This window comes from Zonotrichia albicollis, chromosome 10 (assembly GCF_047830755.1).
Source record: "Zonotrichia albicollis isolate bZonAlb1 chromosome 10, bZonAlb1.hap1, whole genome shotgun sequence".
Lineage (NCBI taxonomy): Eukaryota > Metazoa > Chordata > Aves > Passeriformes > Passerellidae > Zonotrichia > Zonotrichia albicollis.
In genome coordinates, this window is record NC_133828.1 from 20774198 (window position 1) to 20794663 (window position 20466).

At 41.3% G+C, this 20466-nt stretch overlaps 1 protein-coding gene across 7 annotated transcripts in view; it reads left to right on the forward strand.

Moving 5' to 3' along the window:
* Positions 1 to 20466, forward strand: part of PLEKHM3 (pleckstrin homology domain containing M3) — a 94280-nt gene that overhangs the window by 51760 nt on the left and 22054 nt on the right. For all 7 annotated transcript variants that reach the window (XM_074548275.1, XM_074548278.1, XM_074548276.1 and 4 more), the window contains one exon: positions 9228 to 9291. In XM_074548275.1, coding sequence (XP_074404376.1) covers positions 9228 to 9291 — 64 coding nt within the window. The remainder of the gene's footprint in view (positions 1 to 9227; positions 9292 to 20466) is intronic.

Below are 20466 nucleotides of genomic sequence, written 5' to 3' on the forward strand. Positions count from 1 at the left end.
GTGATTTTAAATTTTCCTTTGGCTCATCCCAGGGGCAAGTTGCAAAAAAAGGAGGAGTTTAAACAATATGGTGAGACAGCATTCCTAAATTTAGTACTGTTTCCTAATTAAAAGTGAAAGATGGAGAGAGAGAATCCAGTTATCTGTCCTCCTCTAAAAACATTCTTTTTCTGCTTGGTCTTCACCTTAGTATGTGAATGACTATTAATCACAAGAGAGTGAACACAGCATCTTGAAGACCTGTCAGGCCCATATAAACAGACTGAAACAAACTGTTAATATTGCTGTCTACAGAGAACTAAAAACAGACTGATTAATTGTATTGGCACCTTGCTGCCTCTGGGACACTGATAGAGCCTGCCTTATTAGGGAAAGGCAGATCACTCTGAGGTTTCTTTTATTAATACTATTTGCATTATCATCTACTTTAAATCTATACCTTGCTCTTCAGCCCAGATCACAAAATGAAGATGGCAATGAAGTTGGAAACTCTTGGTGTCCTCTGTGAAGACAAAACTGTTTACAATGCTAACAGTCACTTTTTTCTGAAGAATTCCAGATGGCTGTAAACCAGGTTAGCTCAGGATCCAGCTAGCTTAAATGTGGAAATGTTATTTATAATGTTTGGTGTGCCTAGATAGGTGCTTTGAGAACTTTGAAACTTGGCATCTAGCAGGGAACTCAGGACTGAAACCACGTTGTGAACCTTGAAGACGCAAGTGACAAAGTAGAAAGAAAGGAAGAAGAAAAGGAAGGAAGGAAAAGACAGAAGAAATCCTTAATTATAGTAGCTAGAAGGCTCACAGTAAAAATGGTCTTTGTCAGTTATAGTGATTTATTCTCACCTATTGCTCCACTGGATTCTACACTTTCATATGTGCAGGGGGAAAAAAATAAGGAATATGGACTTGTCTGGGAGGTGAAATAAGGCCCTCCACCAGCATGTATGAGCAGTGTTCCTCTGATATTAGCCAGAGGAGATTCCCAGCCTGTTGCTGAGCTCCCTGTTTTACAAGGGATGTTGTTACGGCTAGTTAGCTGTAACTGTCAGTATTGCAACATGTCATTTGACTAAAATGTATTTACTGAACAAGTTCTTGCTTGTTTTTGTTGTCTTGCTTGTGTGGATGCTGTTCAGGCAGAGGCATACGGGTCTGAAACCTAGAGCCAAAACAGAATTAGTGCAAGTGGAGTTGTGCAGATCCCACCACCACCTGCAGATGGGGAATGAGTGGCCCAGACAAACCAAGATGGAGTCATTAAAATGGATGGCTGGGAAGGAAACAGAATCTCTGAGTCCATTAAATAATTAGGGTATTCTATGAAACTGTAATGAATGATGCAAGTTGTGTTCTGGGTTTGCTTTGTTCTTGTCATGATTGAAGATTCTTCAAGTCAAGGAACTGGCAGAATGATTTTTGGGGTAGTGTTCAGATGCCTGCATATCTACTGTAGGGTTGGGTAACCTAGGCCAACCTTGGAGCTCCATCTGGGGAGCCCTCTGGGCTCTCTGCTGTCTCAGCTGTACATCTAAACTTGCAGTTCAGGTGCTGCTAGCCCAGATACTTTAGACAGATGGCAGTGACACAAGGTAAATGTTTTGCAGCACATTCCCCTATGCATTAGTGCTTGGTGCAGTGCCCTGGTACTGTAAGTAAATCTGAATGGTGGTGAGAAGCTTTATGGACAAACTTCCCTCTTGTTACTCATTTCAGTCTGATACCATTTGTCTGTCAGCTCCAGAACAGCAATACATCAGTTGTGCCCAGCCAAACTGCAGTGCTAGATGCATTACTTAGCAAGCTCTAGTATACAGCTCTCTTGCACAGCAGCAGGAGGGTAAAGGTACAGCTCCAGTGCTGCAGATGTGTGCTCTTAGCTCAGCCTGCTGGTCTGTCAGCACAGGGTGGAACAAGCCCAGATTCAGTTATGCTGAACAATAGAGTCCTGTCACTTCCTACACTGAGGCCTTAGAGCACTTCTGACACAGGAATGGATTACTTTCAAAATATTTGTGTGGCAACTGGGGAACCTGTCTAAACACATCACAGGAATACTGATTGGTCTAATGCAATCACTATACCTCCAAATACCTCATGGATGTGAAGCTGGGGCTATGTCATCTTTCAGACCAAGGACAACAGAAGGTCATTAAGTCATCTCCAGACTGTCAAAGGAGACTCTTCATTTTCCTTGCAATGTTTAGGGCATTTGGGGAGTGGAAAATTCCAAAGCAGGGGAACAAAGGTAGAGATTCTGAAAGCAGTAAACTGCAAAAAGAAAGTGTGAGCAGGGATGAAACAGAAGGATGTGGTTTCGGGGCTCTGAGATAATGGCAAGACCAACAGAAGAAGAAAATTTGTCACATGGGTGGTTGGAAAGAGGGTGAGAGAGAAAATCATTCAAAGAGGATATCTACATATCCTTAGAGGAAGAACAAGTGTTAAGACCAAACAACAAGTCAAAGTGAGGAAAGGTGAGAAAATAAATGCAAAGAAGTATGCACAAGGCATTTGTTGTTTATTTAGATCCTGCATGCCTGTAGTCATTGCAGTAGCTGAAATAAAATTGCGTGTGGATGGAGCTGATACAAACAGACTACCTTCACCTCTTTGCTTCAACTCTTCTTTCTTTTGGAAGATGTAACTGTGCACACAGGATCTTGCAAATTAGCATCTTAAAAAGTGTTTGGCTAAAACTGAGGGGATGGTGTTAGGTGGAATCTGAGCTTTCACTTCAGCTAGAGGTAACAAACAGCTGAAGCATTGAGATGTGTGCCAGAGGAGCCAGGATGGAGGCAGTGCTGCTGTCTGTTCATGTCAAGGGAAGGTCAAAAGCACAAGCTAATGCTCTACCATGGTAAGCATCAGCTGAGGAACCTGCCAGAACTTTCCATGGTAAGTCCACCAGAAGACAGGTGGGTCTTTCAAGTTCATGTTAGCATTTTATGGTCTAGAGGGCACACCTGTGGAGGGATAGAATGTAAGAGAATAGTGCAGAAGGCAATCTCACCCCTGAGGAGTTGCAGCTGTACTAATTACTAAAGATTAGGAACAGGCCTGCCCTTAATAGGCTACAGATGTGTCCAATAATGATGAGTGCTAAAAAAGAGTGGGTTAGGTGGTTGAGAAGGGAGCTGGAGTTTTTTTGGCTGTGCTGTGAAGAAGAGGGAGTCAGTGCTGTGAGGAGCTGCCCTATGAGAGATCACCAAGAAGGTATGGGACTTTTGCAGTAAGATGACAACACACACCTTGTATCTCCTTGTCAAAGAGATGAGTGATATTACATCATTTTTACATTGGTAATTTCCATTCGCCTTTTGAGACCAGGTTGCTTTCAAGAAAACAATTATTAAAAAAAACTTCCTATTATATGTGGACACTGTGTTAAATATGACTTGTGCCATTTTTATCCCCGTATTTTTATATCAGAACTTCCAGCAGCAAAATGCAAAGGTTCACGGGTGTCTGACAAAAGCAGAGACCATTTTCTTATTCTTAATTTCAAGTTAATTGGGAGCTCTAAATTATTTTGATTTAAAATGAAACTATGTCTCTAATTATCTGTTCTGCTTTTAGTAACAGTGCTAGTTGATTAATGAGTTAGATCTGTAGTAATTTTTGTATTTCACAATGTTGTTGTAACCTTGCTCAAGGAAACCACAAAGGAGAGAGAGTTGGTGTACTGCATTTTAGTAGGAAGTTTGTAAACTGGTTCAGGATTGCTGATGGATGATAAGAGTAACTGTTTTAACATAGGAGTGCTCATGGGGAATTTCATAACAATGTAAAATAATACCTTACCTGGACATGCTTGCTAATAAATCTAGCACTTAGTGTGGGCTGAAGATATGTGGGAGTGACTGTTCCCAGAACATAACCAGAAGTGTTCATACCTCATGAATGTGAAGTGATTCACTAAAGCTTTTTTGCATAAACTCATAGAATTAGAAAAAAAAAATCTGGTATAGTGCCACAAGAACTGAATGAATAAGTAGTGTTTTGGTTTGGTTATAATTCATTCATTTATTTTTACCTTTTGACTTTAAAATCACTAAGTTCCCAAAGCCCTACTTTTCTGAGTAACTTTAGTTGGCTGGAAAGTTTGGGTTCTTCTCTCCCAGTAAATTTACAGGAGCTAAGATTACCAACGAAATACAAAACAAAAAGCCTGAAGAAAGGTATAAGAACTAACAACACTGGAAAAATCCTGCCTTTCTCTCTCACTTTTGATGCTGTTCTCTACCTTAAATTGATAACTTCCATATCAAATGAATTGCAAGAGAAAACACAGCAAGAAATGTGATTTACCTTGCTGTGTGTATTTGGGATAACTAGCAACTTACTGATACCCCTCTGCACTTCTAGAACCAAATAGTACGTCTGAAAATTTGGAGCCGCTCTCAGTGAGATCAGAGTGCACACAGGTCCTGCCCCACACATGGCTGCAGCTGGTGCTGGGGCATGGCTGCAGGCTCAGGACCAAAGAGGGCTCTTGCCCCTTGTTCAGGGCCAACACCCACAGGAACAGTGCTCATCAGCATGTGCTGGCCTTCAGCTGCTTTGCTGTGCAGGACTGTGCTGAGCTCCAAAGGTGTAAGTGCAGTGCCAGGGTATGAGCTGTGCTGCAGGAGGAAGCGGACTTGGTACCCTGGTGCTGTGCCAGCTGTGGGTGTAGCAGCTTCCTGCACAGGGCAGGAGCAGAGGCTGAATGCAGTGCTGTGCTGGACCGGGTCATCTGCGTCCCCTGTGCGTCACAGCTCAGTCATCATACACTTCTCAGCCTGGTCAAACCAGACACATTGAAACCTGGTGCCTCCTTCCCTCCCTTCCCCCCTCACATCCTAGGTTTTAAGAGGCTTTTTGGTAAAAAGGAGACTTGGTTGTGCCCACCTGTCACCTAACTTGATTTCTTTTGATTGCACTATAAAAAGAAGAGTTCCCCCTGCTTATCACATTTGTACTTTGGTTATAGTGTCAGGCATAGGCAGATTAATTGGTTGTAGCTTTAGCAGAGCTGTCAGGGTATTTAACCCATTGAAGAAAAATTACCTAGGCTGGTGATAAACAGGCTTTAAATGCAGAGCAATTACTTAGTGCTAACAAAGCACCATGACTACACACTTTATCCAAATGCAAAAAGCAAATTCTTATCAGAGGTTCTGTTTGCAGGAGGACACTAAAAGATAACCTTTGTTTGTGCAAATACTTACTTGATAAGATCATCCTAGAAGGAACAGATGAAATTTCTGTCTTGCCTGAAGGTTGTACTTCAGATTACAAAGTATCAAGCAAAAAAGAATAATAATCAGAAACTGAGAATGCTCATTTCTTTCTTTTAGTTGGATCCAAAGTCCTGGATGATGTGTTTCTTTTCTGCTTGCATTGATTGTGTTTATATCTAGGAAATAACAATAAAGCAGTTTAAAGACTTTTAACCAATAGGACTTTGGTTTTCATTGTTCACAGTAGCTGGCAAAGCTAGAGGCTGGTTAGCATTGAACTTGGTTTGTTCATTGCAGGTTAAACCCTGACTGGTAGCCAGGATTTACAGCACAGCAGTCCTGTGACTCACCAGTGGTGAAACTGGTCCGGGAGTTTCCAAGCTGGGAAAGCTTAGGAGGTGCTTTTAGTGGGACATGCACTTGATGCCATTTGCCTCTCAGGGGTCACAGGTCACATTCTGAAGCTGCAGAGGTTTGAGTTTTTATTGTGATGAGTCTTAACGTCTTGCGTTTGACCTCTGTCTGGTTCACTCCAGTTTCTTTTCTGTGTTAAGATTTGACTGAAAGGCCACTGTTTATTGAATGCTCTTAATTGATCAATTTTAAAAAAGAAATCTAGTTAGTTGTATCACATCAATCAAAATATTTACAAAATTGACATATTTTATTTTGCTTTCGAATGACTAATTGGAGATTTCCCATTTGATGTTTATAAAAGACCTTTATATTAAGGGAAAAGTAATATTCAGGCACATTTTGGTCTTTTTGTATCCAGGCCTTGTATTAATCTAAGCATGCTCAAAGCTCCTGATGCAACCTTGTGCAGAAACTAAACACATATTTTCTAGTGAAGTGTTCCTAAGTGACATTATCTTAGCCTGCTCTGGGTCTCTGTGAGATTTTTGGGCGTGGGTGTGATTTTGGGTTGATCTGGATGCCTTGTAGTTCTTTGTCTGGATGCTAATGCCGTGGTGTGGTGTCTGTGTGAGCCCCATCTCACCTGCTGTTCTCTACTGACTTTGGTTTCCTTTGAACAATTTCAGTCGTAGGTGACAGAAGGACAGAGATAGCATAGACACTACTTTCCTACTGGCTGCATGGGAGGAGGCCTCTGTGTTGGGAAGCAAGAGGCTCTGAATTAGTCCTGTGTGCCTCCTACTGAAAAGGACTTTATATCAGCCATGACCTCATTAGGCTCAGAGAACCTGTGCAGGCAAGCAAATGGTTGGAAACTGGCCATCAGTCATTTTCTTGCTCACTGGAGGACTTGATCTGTATGGCTTTCCTGCCCCAACTGATTTGCTTGCATTTTATGAGGGTTTTTTTGAAAATGTGTTTGGGTTTGGTATTTTGGTGCCTGTTATACTCTTGTTCCCCACCCACTACAGGCTGACAAAAACTGGCAATGAACAGATGCATTTTTGGGAGGCGGCTTCACCAGTTACATTCAGGTAGCTGTTGAGCTTTGGGTTTTTCTTTCCAAACAGGACTAATAGGAATTTTCTGGAGAAGAACTTATTTGCAAACATGCAGCACAGCAAGACCTGTTTTTGCAGAGTTGCTCAGCTTGCCACAGGTGTGGTGAAAGCACTTAATTTATATAAGTGTGGGCTGAGCTGCCTCCTTCTAGGCAATTTCAGGGTTTCACAGCCATGGGGCTCTGGTTTCTACCTTTGGTGATGTGAGCAAATGTTGAGGGGAGTGTTTTGCACCTCTGCATTTACTGGGAATCATGCAGGGACTGGCCTGGTTACTTCATGACTTCTGTAAATGCTGTTGCATTCGTGAGCTTTGGCTGCCTGGCTGTTCCTGTGGCCTACCACAGAAAACCAGTGTTAATTGTTCAAGTCAGTAGAAGGACTGCACATCTGGAGCTGCACCAGCCTTACTTACTGAGGGGTTTTTTATGCCTCAGATCCTCTAGCAATGGAAATAATCACACCCCTCCCTTAAGTGCTGAGTATATGTGTGTGTTTATATATAAAAATATATGTATGTATATAAATGTTTTGCATAAAACTGGGAGGGTAATGCCTACTTTTTTTTTTCCTGGAAGGAGATTTGGAAGGGAGGAGGTGTGTGTTGGATACCAGCTCTGCAGAGCTATTGCTGCAAATCAGCATGTTTTAAGGAAGGGGACAGGTATAGGGATTTGTCACCAGGGCCTATGCTGGCTGAGACTTGTCTGACAAAGGAATTTGGTTGATCATGAGTTTGCTTTTCACTTGCACACTTTTGACTAGGAGTTAGAACTTGCAGGAAATAAAATGCCATCCTTGAAGGCAGGGGGAGTGTGATGTTAGTCATCAATACTAGTCATTTACAGTTTTTGCATTATGGACTATTCATGCTATTTCCTGAACAAGAAATGTTTAATTAGCTAATTGTTTTCCTTAGCAGGGCTGTAAGGGTATCAGCAGATAATACAGGTTCTGGCAAAGCCGTTTAGTGCCTGCCTGTATGATAGGGGAGAATGACAGTAAATTTTAATGAAAGAAATTCTGTCTGAGCTGAAAAAATACTAATGCTTCAAAATGTTGTTCAGAGTTGACTCCTTATCTTTTAGTAAGTCTGCTATGTGCAAATGAGCAATTGCAGTCTGATGTCTGGATTTTGACTGTTTTGCAGTGGTCTTTGACATTGTGCCAAATGTATTCTGAAGGTGTGATGCAGCAGAGCCACTGCAACACAGTCCCCTGAAAAAGGAGCAATAGTAAAACCTACAGAGCTGAAAGGGAAAAATGGCAATGCCCTAGTGAGATTGCAGCTGAGAATTGGGTGGGTGGAGTGGATATGCTTGGTGAGTGAGAAGGAGCAATGGCACAGTCCTGCTCCAGCAGAGTGCCATAAGATGGGTGGTCTGCAGTTGTCAGTGCCTTGCTTGCAAAACTCTTCTCCTCCTGCCCCAGTAAATCTTAAATTTTTTTCAAAAGTACAAAAGGAATTATGAATTGTTTGTACTGCCCACCTTAGCTGCAGTGAGAGGTCCTAGCCCCTTCAGTACATACAGCTTTGAAAAGTATCAGTGTAAGGCTGTTGTTTAAGACAGCTAATGGAATATCAGAAACAGATGTATTTTCATTAATTCTTAGAATCCATGTTCTGTGGAAAGATTGCATTTGGTAGTCTTATTCTCTTGTTCTGTGGTTTAGCTGGTTATGTCGTTACAGCTTCTCTGTGCATCCACACTAAGATGTTCTTTTTCTGTTCGACATCTTTATAGCAGATACATACGTTTTCATAAACGTTTTTAGTTAATATCCACTTAAGTTCCAATGTCCTTTTTTTCCCTCTGTGATGTTATATTAACCCAGTTTTTCATTTTACTGCCTATCAGTCTAATTAGGGCATCTCTTCTCTGTTCAGTTTTCTGTAATTTAGCTTTACTTATCAGGTCTGTCAGTACATAAGCAATGGTCTTTCCTGAAACCTTGGCTAATGTAAGGTAAATATTGCTTTCTTAAGTAAGTCATTCCAGAGTCTATACCAATACATAGATTTCTGTATGGAAAGGGGAATTGATATCAGTCAGCTTGATTCTGGAAGAACAGTATCTGCATGGCCTTTTCCCCCAGTATAGTTATTTCAGTTACAAAACCATAAATCACATGTGAAACGAAGTGTTACAACTTTGTTGCAGACCAGAATCTTGTCTGAGACCATAAGAAATACTTCTAATGTGTTGTTTGCATTATTTATTTTTGTTGCTGCATTAATTGTTTAAAGACTCATCGTTTTTGGTCAGAAAGAGCTTTCAGTGGCTGTTAATGTCTCAGTATATGACCTGACAATATGAGAATGACACTGGCACAGAAATTCCTCTTATTGTGGGACTGTTGTGCCCATGCAGAAAACTGTAAAAATAGGTGGTGCTTAGAGGGTGATATGATTCTAGTTTCCTTTCTCTCTAACATCATTGTCCTGCTGTTACTTGGTGGGGAGAGGAAGCTTAGGCGTTTCCCAGTCAAAAAGGTGTGACATACACCCATTTGTCTCTTTTCAGGATCTTTCCCAGAGAGTATCTTCTTCAACAAATCCATCTTTATTCTCTGGCAGACCTTCAGCAGGTGAGTGTCTTTGGTTTATTCTACCTGTTACACATGGAGCCTATTCTCACCTTCAGAGCTAAATGTACATTTTCCTTCCAAGGGAATTCCTGTATTTCTAAGCTGTGTCTGTGGTTTGTAGTTTGGTATAAAAATGGGTTAACAGTGGCATCTGTTAGGGATGAAAGCCTAGAGCATCAGTGTTCAAATAGGGATGGAAAGAAACTCTGAAAGAAAACTGTAGTCTGTAAAGAGAACTTTGCTCTGAGAAATTTTTCATCTGCTCAATAAATTCTCGTCAGTCTCAGCCCATAGGTGACAAGTAGTATTTATTTCTTTGCTTGAAAGAGTACTTGTTTTGGAATTTTGAAGTTGGTAAAGACCCTAATGCAACATGATTATTTACTAATCTGCTGAGCATTGCCATGAGGAGGGGGCAGGGTGGACCCTAACGCCCACCCCCCTTCCCCAAACCTCAGCCAGCCTACTGCACAGAGCTGAGCCATGCAGTGTTACCATGACAGATGTGACCATGGAGGAGGTAATGTGCCAGCAGAATTTGTCTTTGCATTGTCATTGATTCAACTAAGCAAGAACCTTGAAGTACATTTACCTGAGAAGCAGAATTTTATTGTGTAACAGATTACACAAGAAGAATTTGGAAAAAAGAACTGAAAAAGGGAGACTAGGGAATCTAAGGTGAGTGTGCTGCAATGCTGAGATGCACAGTGGAGGAAGCAATGAGGTGAGGTGTGCTGGCTGACCTGGGCACCTCTGTGTTCACACTAATGCTGCTGCCAGTGGTGTGTAAAACAGTATTTTAAACTTCTTTCACCTGTTTCCCTTCTCTAGTGGTGCCTTTTCTGCAGGATAAGAGTAGCATAGTCAGCTCTGGATGTTCAGCTGACACATTAGGTTGAGGTAGTTCAGATGCCCCTCAGAGCTGGAGACTGCAGAACAACAGGAAACATGGCTTTTGTTGGTTGGTAAAATCACAGGCTAGAAATGGTTCCATATATAAAATAAAAAGGCCGGTTGCCTGAGGTCTGAAACTGCTTCCACATCTTTTCAGCATGTTCTGCTATCTCATCTTTAATAATCAAGCCATGAAAAAGCGAGCTACTTAACTCCAGAGCTGCAGTCTCCCTGGTGGGCCTGTCTATTAGCCCCCAGTGCTTTGTAAGCTGCTTAATCAGTTCCTAACATTGGTAGTAGATATTTTAGAAGCAAGCAGCAGCTTATCAAGCACCCTGGGGGAGAGAGGGAGGGTAGAAGTCATAATTCATGCATTGATTTAGCACTTTCCTATAACATGTTTCTTTGTGTTTGTGTTTGCAAGACACCTTCTCTTCCCCTGAGGTGCCCAGTCCCAAACTTATCATATTTAGAGGCAACATAATTTGATTATCATTTCTGCTGGGGTGCATTAAATTACATTTGCCTTTTAATCTAGCTATATCCTTGTTGTGAGCATGGAGAGGGTTTTCCACATTTCAGAGGCTCCAAGTTTGAAATCTGGTTGCCTGTTTTTGTTGAAGTGGATCCAGAGTGGAAAAGAGAGGCGAGCCCAATAAGAGAATTACTTCAATGGTCATATAAATACTAATACCCTTAACAGCCCCTCACTCCTGTCTCCTTTGCCCCTTACTGCTGCTTTCTGCCAGTTGCTCATCATTTTCCACTGACCTGCAGTTTGGGTAGTTTTAATCCTGAAAGTTTTTCCTCCTTTTGATTCCTCTGCTACCTATTTCCTCATATCCATGGACTGCTTTTGCACTGTTTCCTGCTGTCATGTAGATTGCATGTGTTTGGGGAATTAACTAAAAGGTTTATTAAAGATTAATGGAAAGATAAGGCATGGTGAGTGAATTAGAAAAGCAGAGAGGGGTAATCTGCAGATATAAGCAACCTTTACCCTGGTTAGTCCCAGCTCAATTCTGATTTGCTTCCTAGCCAAGTTCCCTTTAAAGATCGTAGAAAACATGGTTGTTTCCTACCCAGCAGCTGAGTTTCAAAAATGGGGTTTGAGGGTCTGTTCTTAGTTCAAAAATGTTGAAGTGCCTGTTTGCCAGTAGATGAAGCAGTTTATAATACTACTCTAAAATAAAATCCAATATCAATCTCTTTCCAAGCCTAACAGGGCCTAGATATTATGAGTCTGGCAGAGTAAATACCTGGGCTGTCTGGTGGTCTGGGGATGGTTGTCACTTGGATCCATTTGGATAGGGCTCTAGTGGGGAAGACTTTACTATGAGGTTAAAAGCAGAGTGAAAAAAGTGGCCTTACTTTTGGAAATTTCCCAAATCCTGGTGAGGCAGTGCTTTTTGCTAGCTCTTGTATTGTTAACAAATGCTTGTAGTGCAGGTATGAGTAACCAAAGAGGCAGCAAGTGACAGACTTTATTTGTATGTACACACAAATGCATACATGGACTCCAGAAGGTTTTGCTGCAGCCCAAGGCCTCATGGACTACATTAAAGTTTACAGAAGTCTATCTGTGGCATTCCTGTTTGTAGATGTTTTTAGAATCCTGGTGTCAGCAGACAAGATAACTGATGAGGTGTGTTCAGACTGAATAGGCAGAAACACCAAGTGTGATTTAACAGGCACAAACCCCACAGCTTGCTGTTCTGCCTCATTGGCTGCACTTGTTTGTCTTTGTGACATCTGCCCTGCATTGCCCATAACTCTCTGCATCTCTGTTAGGCAGTTTATCCAGGGTTATTCCAGTCAATTAAAGCTTTCCAGAGGGAGATCTCCTCTTGCTAGGAAGCAAGTATTCACTCCTGAATTTGCTGGTGTTAGCAGACGTAACATACTGGAAAAATGGATTTGTTTTATGGACCACGATGTGCTGTTACAGTCCAGGATATTTTCATCCTAAACCTGCTGGAGGTGTGAACTCTTCTCTGCTGACATTACTGATACTTCTGTGCATATATGGAGAGAGTTCATGCAACAGGAGTTAAAAACTTCCATTTAGATTTTACAGATGTGATTCTGGGGCTGCTTGTATTGAAACTGACAGTTTTTACACTGTTAAATATTGGTTTGCACCAATGTTGACTCAGACAAGTCTTGTATTTCTTATGAAAAGTAATTCTGGCTCCTTACACTACATAACATGTTGATGGGAGCTTTTGAAGTAAAAGACCAGGAGGCACTATTGTGGTGATTTCCTGATTCAGATAGTTCATCCATAGAGAGTTAACTAATGTCTTGCCTTTTCTAATGTTAAATAGCAAGATACACAAGTGCACAAAACTTACTGCAGTGATGCACAGGAATTTCCACCCGAACATGAGGAAGAACTTTACTCTGCAGTTGACCATGCATGGGAACCTGTTGCCACGGGTTGTGGAGTTTTTCCTCTCTGCTGGAGGTATTCAAGAACTGCCTGGACACAGTTCTGTGCCACGTGCTCTGGGGTAACCCTGCTTGAGCAGGGAGGTTGGTCCAGATTGACCCACTGTGGGCCCTTTTAGCCTTACACATTTTGTCATTCTCTGATGGTCTTCACTGTAGAAACTCTCTTAATCATGCTAATTATTTCGTCCTGGTTATACCAGCTCTAAAAGATAGAGTAAAATGAAAAGGATCCTCATAAGGGCAAAAATTACTGAATCCAAGGATGGAAATTGTGAGCAAGATGGGAGATTTAAAAAGATAATTTGAAGACTTGTTTATACAGGAACACTCAGGGAAAAATGAGGTGACAAAATATGGGAATTTAAAAAGATGAGTTGAATTACATTAAATCACTGTGTAAATACTGTTATTCAAAATATAAGTGGCTTTCATTTGGTTTATCTCCATTTACTTTGGAAACAAAGTGACATAAATTGCATTAAGGCCATTTTCATTCTGAATGTGTATGTCCATACAGGGATTTAATGTAGTATAATTTGTCCATTTTAACATTGTAGATAAACTAATTTGATGAAATTTAGTTAAAACATTATTGACTTCAGATCTACTTTCCTGACTACCTGTAGATGAACCTACAAATAATGTGAAGAACAGTGCAGAGAAAGGATGAACAGGAGAGCCCTGTTCTCACAATAATATGGCACAGATCACACAGTGAGTATGAGGGATGCATAAAAATCCAATGGAATCCTTAATGGAAATGCTTCTCTGCAAAACACAATGAGTATGAGGAGTTTAATGCCACAATAGTGTCACTGAGGCCAGAAATGTATCATCCTTGAGAGGATTAAGTATCCATAATGAGAATATCCACAGTTACAGTACATAAAATAAAGGGATTATAGGATTTCAGACTAGACATACTATATTGAAGGGATTAGGAAGATGTCTCCCCTACTGACAGATCAATGATTTTAGCTTCCTCTGACGTTTGGAACACTGATTACAGCTCCTGGGAGCATTTTGGGCTTGCTGCACTGTTGGTCTCACAGAAACATTCCTCACTGGGAAATCTTAATGTTTCTGGTCAAGCTTTTCTGCATATAAGGCTTCCTAACAAGAGTGTGGGGAATAAAAATGAGCTTCAATAAAATGAGAGTTCTACCTGATTTGAGCCTAATATACTGTTAGATTAGGATTAGAAAGTTTTAGAAGAGCAAGGAAATCATTAAATCTCTTTCACTCCTCCAGGCTTTTTACCCACGCTGTACTTTCATTGCACCTCCTAGACAAAAGTGAAGGAGTAGATCAGAGATGCTCTTTCTGCTATTTTTATACACGCAAAGCTTTGGGTTGATTTAGACAAGTTGTTTCATCAGTCCCAACAATAGCAAAGAATGCAAGATGTGGACTTCTTTTGCCTTTTACTTGATTTTTTTTTAGAAGAAAACTTCTTTTCTGGTAACTCAGTCCTCATATCATGGCTGATTGATGCTTAGTGTAGATAGGTAACATACAGCCTGATGAATTCCAAGCCCATCAGTGGCGGTGTCCCTCCCAGCAGTTCCTTTTTATTGATACAGTAAAAGGATGGGATGTAGCATCTAACCCACACAGAGGCTGTGCATGTGGCTGTATTGATTGAAAAAAATGGGGGGTGGCTAATATGCTTTGGGCTTGCTGTAGTTTCAGAAGTATTACTGAATTTGGTACACGACAAATGCCCTCCTGCTCTTGGTGCATGTAGCTGAGCCTGTGAAATCACGAGTGCAAACTGAGTTATATCAGTGAGAGTGTCTGTTGCTGTCATTTGTGTCATTCAGTGATTCAATATAAGCTGTATCATCTTAAGCTTCTGTTTACCTATGTAGCTGTACCAGCAAATTCTTTCAATTTTAGGCAAGCCCTTTTTCTGCTTAAGGGGCAGGAGGTGGAAAACGAGAAAGAGAATTAGGTTTTGGGCAGGTCTGGCTATGCTGAGATGACTGAAGATTTGTCTGTCACAGTTTTCTGTGTGAACTGACTGTGCTCAACAAGGGCAGCAAAATGCCAGGCACATCATCTGTGCCATAGCAGCCACAGTTCAGAGTTCAGCACTGTTGGGAAAACATTGATTCACAGCTCCAGCCTCCCAAGCAAGCGTTGACACAGCGTGTGTGGCAGAGGTGTGAGTACTGCAGTGTGTTACTACCAGTGTAATAAAACCAGATAGTTGCCTACATGAATTATGTAAGGATGCATCTTAGACCACAGTGGCATAATGTCAGTAGCTGTCTTTATGAGCTGTGCCTGATTGACAGTGTTCTAAACTAAGTAGATTAGCAGAGGAATATGACAATAGTCCTAGGATGGGAAAAACATACAGTATCTATCTTCATAAATATTAAAAGATCTGATAGCAAAGCAGCAGTTAAAGAGCTTGTCTACTTTCCTGTGGCTGTGGCTCCTTTATCACTGAATCACGGAATGGGTGAGGTTGGAAACACCAGAGTGTGTCATCTGGTCCAGCCTCCCTGCTCAGGCAGGGTCATCCTAAAGCACCTGGCACATCATTTATTTTTGTCACTCCCTGGGGGTTGCCAGCACTGAGCTGCCTTTCAGCAGAACAGGAAGCTTCAGGTTAGCTGATATTCCCTGAGTGTGTGTAATTCTCTAAGTGCTGACAGCTCTGGTTACAATCAGTGGTAATGGCAGTGATGGTACTGGCGTTTCCTTTTTACCTCAGCTCTGCTGGGGAAGGGAGTGGCTGTCATTCAGAGTGGCTCTCAGGCAGAGAGCAGGGCAGAGCCAGCCAGGTTAGGGCATGAAGAGCTGGTAGGGAGCATTTTGGCAGGTGGCTGTCAGGAAGATAAGTTCATCTGAATTAAGTATTGCAGGCAAGTCTAGAGATCTAGCAAGATCTTTAGTAGGTATTTGTAATGGTAGGACTGGTTCCAGCACTGCATGAAACCTGAATTTTTAACAGGGTTTATTAAATACTTGTAGTCCTTTTTAAGTACATGTAGTCCTTTTCCTTGTGAACATGTAATCTAGGCCTCTTGGGCTAAGTGTGGCTTTTTAGAATGAAATTCTGTTTAAAATGACCTAGTAATGGTGCCCGGGATTCACAGGAGCTTTTGAGTTGAGATCTCCAAATACTTTAATTTTTTTCAGCCTGTAGAAGCAGCAGCACTAATATAAGTTACCCTTTTTCTGCTGCCTTGTGCTAAACAAGTTTCTTCTGTTATTTTCTGCTGTGCAGAATGAAAAGCCCACTACTGGAGATATGGGTTAGCAGTGTGAAAGATTGGGCTCTGAACTCATTGCTCTACTTCACTTAAAATGATGATTTGGGAGAGCCAGCTGGGTGTTCCTTCAGGACTAGCATCCTGAAAAAACAGATTTCCTAAGAAATAAAATAGTGTCTCAGGGCTACCTGCTTGGATGAGAGAAGAACTTTTTTTTTTTTTTTTACATTTTTCTTTTAAATATACTTTATACTCAGAGTTTTTTTTTCTCAGAGTAGCCCTAGCCATTTTCTTGGTATGTTGCTTTCTTGTTCTAAAATCCTTCAGAGATGGATCCTTAAAATGCCCAGATCCAGTCCTATGCAAGGCAGGAAAGTTTCTAATTTTGTGCATCTTGCTAACATCTTGCTCAGTGGGCATGTAGAGTCAGTTAACATCTCTGCATGCAATTGCTTGCTTAATCTTAAAAAAAAAAAGTCTATATATACTCTCTGCCTGCATGCATATTTGCTTCTGTATTTAGAGTCACGTATGTTTTTAAGCTAAGTAAAGTGCTTTCTGTTTTCTACCAGCCAAATTCCTGGTACTCTTTCAACCTTGTTTGATTAGAACAGCCTTTAACCTTTGCTTGAATACCTTTTTCTTAAAACAACCTATAATTCATCCCTGCAACAAGATGAGGAAAACTTGGGGTGTGACAAAATTGGCATGTAGCTGCCTGGAAACCTTATGGGAAGGAGAAAGGAGGAAAGACGATTGAAGCACAGTGAGTGTGAGTCTTGTTGCAGAGCTGGTGGGGGAGCTGGCACAGGTGATTTCCTGGCATGTTGTTTATATTGAGACAATTCCATCTCTTCACTTGTGTCAGCTTGCATCCAGAGACCTGCTGAAATTTCTGGCATTTCTTCCTTTCAATGAGAAGAGTGGGGGAGGGCTTGGAGAAACCTTGTCATCCTCTCTGTCTCCTGCTATAAATTGACTTAAACTGTCACCAGGTTGTTTTTCCTCTCCCCCAGCCAATGTAAAACTCCATCTTCACCTCGCCCCCTGCCTACGTGTGCTTGTCAGATTAGCAGTGTTTGCTCTTGACCTTGTAATTCTTCCTCTTCCCAGTGCCTGTTTTAGTTAGGGGCTAATTTGTGGAGTATCTCTCTAATAGCAAATTAAAATGAAACATATTTAGGGGTTTGCTCCGGAAGGACTGTGAACAGCAAATGGCTCTGCCATCAGCATGGACTGCCTGATGCAAACAAGTCAAAGGGGGCTTCTGATTTCTGTTTATTCAAATCTCACTCCTTTAGTTTCCTCTGCTTTAGTTTGATTTATTTGGCAGTTGGTTTTGTGGGGTTCTTTTTGTTCTTTGCAGTGTTTATTGCAGTGTTTCCTTTTGGGCTGCTCTCTGCCCTGTGTGACGAGTTAGTGCAGGACAATGTGCGCTGGTGTCAGCAGTGGGTGAGCAGAGTCCCTGGCTCGCCTGCTCCTGCCCACCCTGCTGTCACCTGTACCACAGGATGAACAGGCTTTTGGGACAGAGAGGGACTGTGGAAGTTGTAAAGGGAAGAGGAGGGAGAGGGTGGGGTGGGGTGATATCACTCTTGCTGTTGGGAGCAGCTGGGATTGGGACCCAGAGCATGCTTGTCACTACTGAAGTTACTGCTGTATTCTTTTTTTAATTTGTTGTGTAGCAGTGCACCGTGACTGATTGTAGTGTGCATGCACACAAACAGTAAGAGATCATTCTTTCCTTAAATCACCTGTAATTTAAATAAACAAGACGGGCAGTCTGAAAGAGGTGACTGGGAGTCAAAATGGAGCAAGGAAAGCCAGCTGATTAGTATATTGCACAAAAGATCTGATATCTGCCTCTCTGCAACTTTTACCTCATGATCATCCTTCCTCCTTCCATTTCCTTTTCCTCTGAACTAAAGATTAATTGTGCATTGAAATTATAACAAGAATTTTTTTTTTGTGGTGTTAAGAATCTGGCCAACGGAAGAGAAAAAATCCTCAAGGAAATTAGCAATCCACAAGCATTGTCTGTTCCCTAGATATAAATGACTGGCAACTTCCCAGCCAGGGAATGTTTTCCCTTTATTTTCTCTGCAACTTGTACTATCCTTAGCTAAGCATATTGTAGCATGCTTGCTTCCAAGTCTGTGTTTTTATCACAGAAGTCCTGACCACACTGAAATCTTTGTGGGGCAGAGCTTGCATTTACCATTTTGGCTTTAATGCCCAATTTGCATGTTTAATCAATGCAGAAAATACCTGCTTGTTATCCAGTAAACAAACAGGGAAAGGCAATCGTATTTTCCCTGTACCCCCGGTCCACTTTTGCTTGTCCTGACTTGTGACAAAGATTACCTGTGACGAACAGGAGAATTTGTCAGAAAATGATTTTTCTGACAAATCATTCTAGATATTGCAATGTAAGGATAGGAGGTAGAGTGTAAAGATCCTGACTATAGCAGAAGATCTGAGGTAGGCATTAGGAACAACTTAACAATTATTCTGAGCACTGGGCTGTTGTGGTATCTCTCTGGTAAGAAATTTTTAGCAAAGTCAGACAGTCATTCTAAAGGTGTTGTTTCTAGACCTGTTTTTTTGTATCATTGGTAGTTCATTTAAAAGCATATTTCTCATGTGTCCTGGAGGTGAAGAAAGATTATTGAATGTTTAGTCCTCCTCCACAAAGCTTCTACTGGTGAAATTTGGAGGGTAGTGAGCATCCAAGTGATAAATAGAAGACAGTCTCTTCAGGATATTATATCTGCCTTTCATTCAGTCCAGGAAGCATGTTCTCTGTAGTGCTTTAAAGTCCAGGCAAAGCTGGAGCTTACCTCTGAATTTGTTAGGAAAAGGCATGATTCAGACTAGCTGTTTCTGGAGAGGTAGAAAGGAAACAACCAACGGGGGCAGAAACCTTTTCTGCAGAGGATGGTGGAAAGCTGTGCACAATTGTTAACTGCTCATTCAGGTAGCTTCCTTCTGCCAGACATGCCTGTGACATTATTTCTGTGAATTAAAGTCCTTTATATCTCTTCAATTTATGTAATTGGGGATCATGAATGAGTTTCATGTCCACCACCCCTTCAATTTTCTCAGTGCCTCTTGGCCTTTCATGTCTCTTCTGCATTGCGTCAGTGCCTCCCGGCAAATTCTGTCTATGTCTGTCTCTCAGAGCCAAGTGTGTGTCTGGCCTTGAGAAATAATCATAAATTTTGTTCTGTCAGGAGGAGAGGCCAGGACAATCCAGTCTAGATGTGAACCTGTAGTTCAAGGTGTTTTAGGGATTTCATATCACTTAACCCATACCCTCCAGGCATCACTCGTGTCTGACGTGTGGATCAGACTGGAGGAATAAGAGCAACAGATTGCTCAGTGCTTCAAAAGAAGGTTATGAAGCAAACCTGTGTCTTTAAAGAGAGTACCTTCTAATAAATGTTATATGCAGAGAAATACACCAGTCCCTGCATAAGTAGTTAATGTTACTGCTTCAGTGTTGGCTCATAAAACAACTTTATCGCCTCCATAACGATAATGATTAACAAGCTGATTTACAAGGGTGGGGTCACAAAGCCATTTGGCAAAATTTGCTTGTCTCTTAGTGGCAGGAATACAGAACCTGAGTTTTACAGTCTTTTTACCACTTTACCTGGAATACTTTACCCTGGTGGCCAGGCTCTTAGGCAGAGCAGTAGCAGCAGGTTCTCCTTTATGAGGATAATAACCAGAGTTTCCTCCAGTGCTTCTGATACCTGAGGAAATTTTAGGTCTCAATGTGAGGATTCAGGAGTGCTGGGGACGTTTCACAGGTTCCCATCTCAGTGTTTATTCCCTGATCACTTAGCCACAGTGAACTGACAGTGTTTACAGGCACACTGTTACATGATGCCTCTGGTTGACTGCCCCTTGTGCAAGAGCTGGCAGAATATCTACCCAAAGATGTGTATAGATTTATCTTCCTACTCTTAGATTCTGGATAGCTTCTGTTAAAATATCCTTCATCTGTTGAATCTCCATTATCTTGGATCTTAAGAAGGGATTTTTTTGTTTAGACTGTGTCAGATTTTTCTTTTATTATCATATGGTAGGAATTACTGAGTGCCAAATTTAATTTATAAAGTATTTTAATCCAGAAACACTTTATGTGGTTGTAATATACCATGACACTGTTGAGAATCTAGACTTCTTAACCTTTGCAATTTCTCACATTGAGCTAAACAATGTATCTGAAAGCTCAGCAAGCTGTATTTCTTTGACTGTCTGTTCTGACAGTCCTAATGAAGGTGGTCAAAGATATTTATGATCTCCATTCTAGGTAAACATCTACTGCACTTTTAGAAGTTGGTAAAAATGCACAGACAGGGTAGGAGTTTTGATGACTTTCACTCAAATTCACAACATAGACTCCTGCAGGGATGGAGATCTTACTCAGTACCTTTTGCTTCTTATCTAGAATGCTGACAGGAGCGCTGCCCTCAAAACAAACACTCACTGACCTCAGAAATGTCTGAAAACTGTGCTGTTTTTTTGTTCCTGTTCAGAAAGTTCATCATATCTGATAGACTTCAGTGCTGATTTATGTGGCCATGATGCA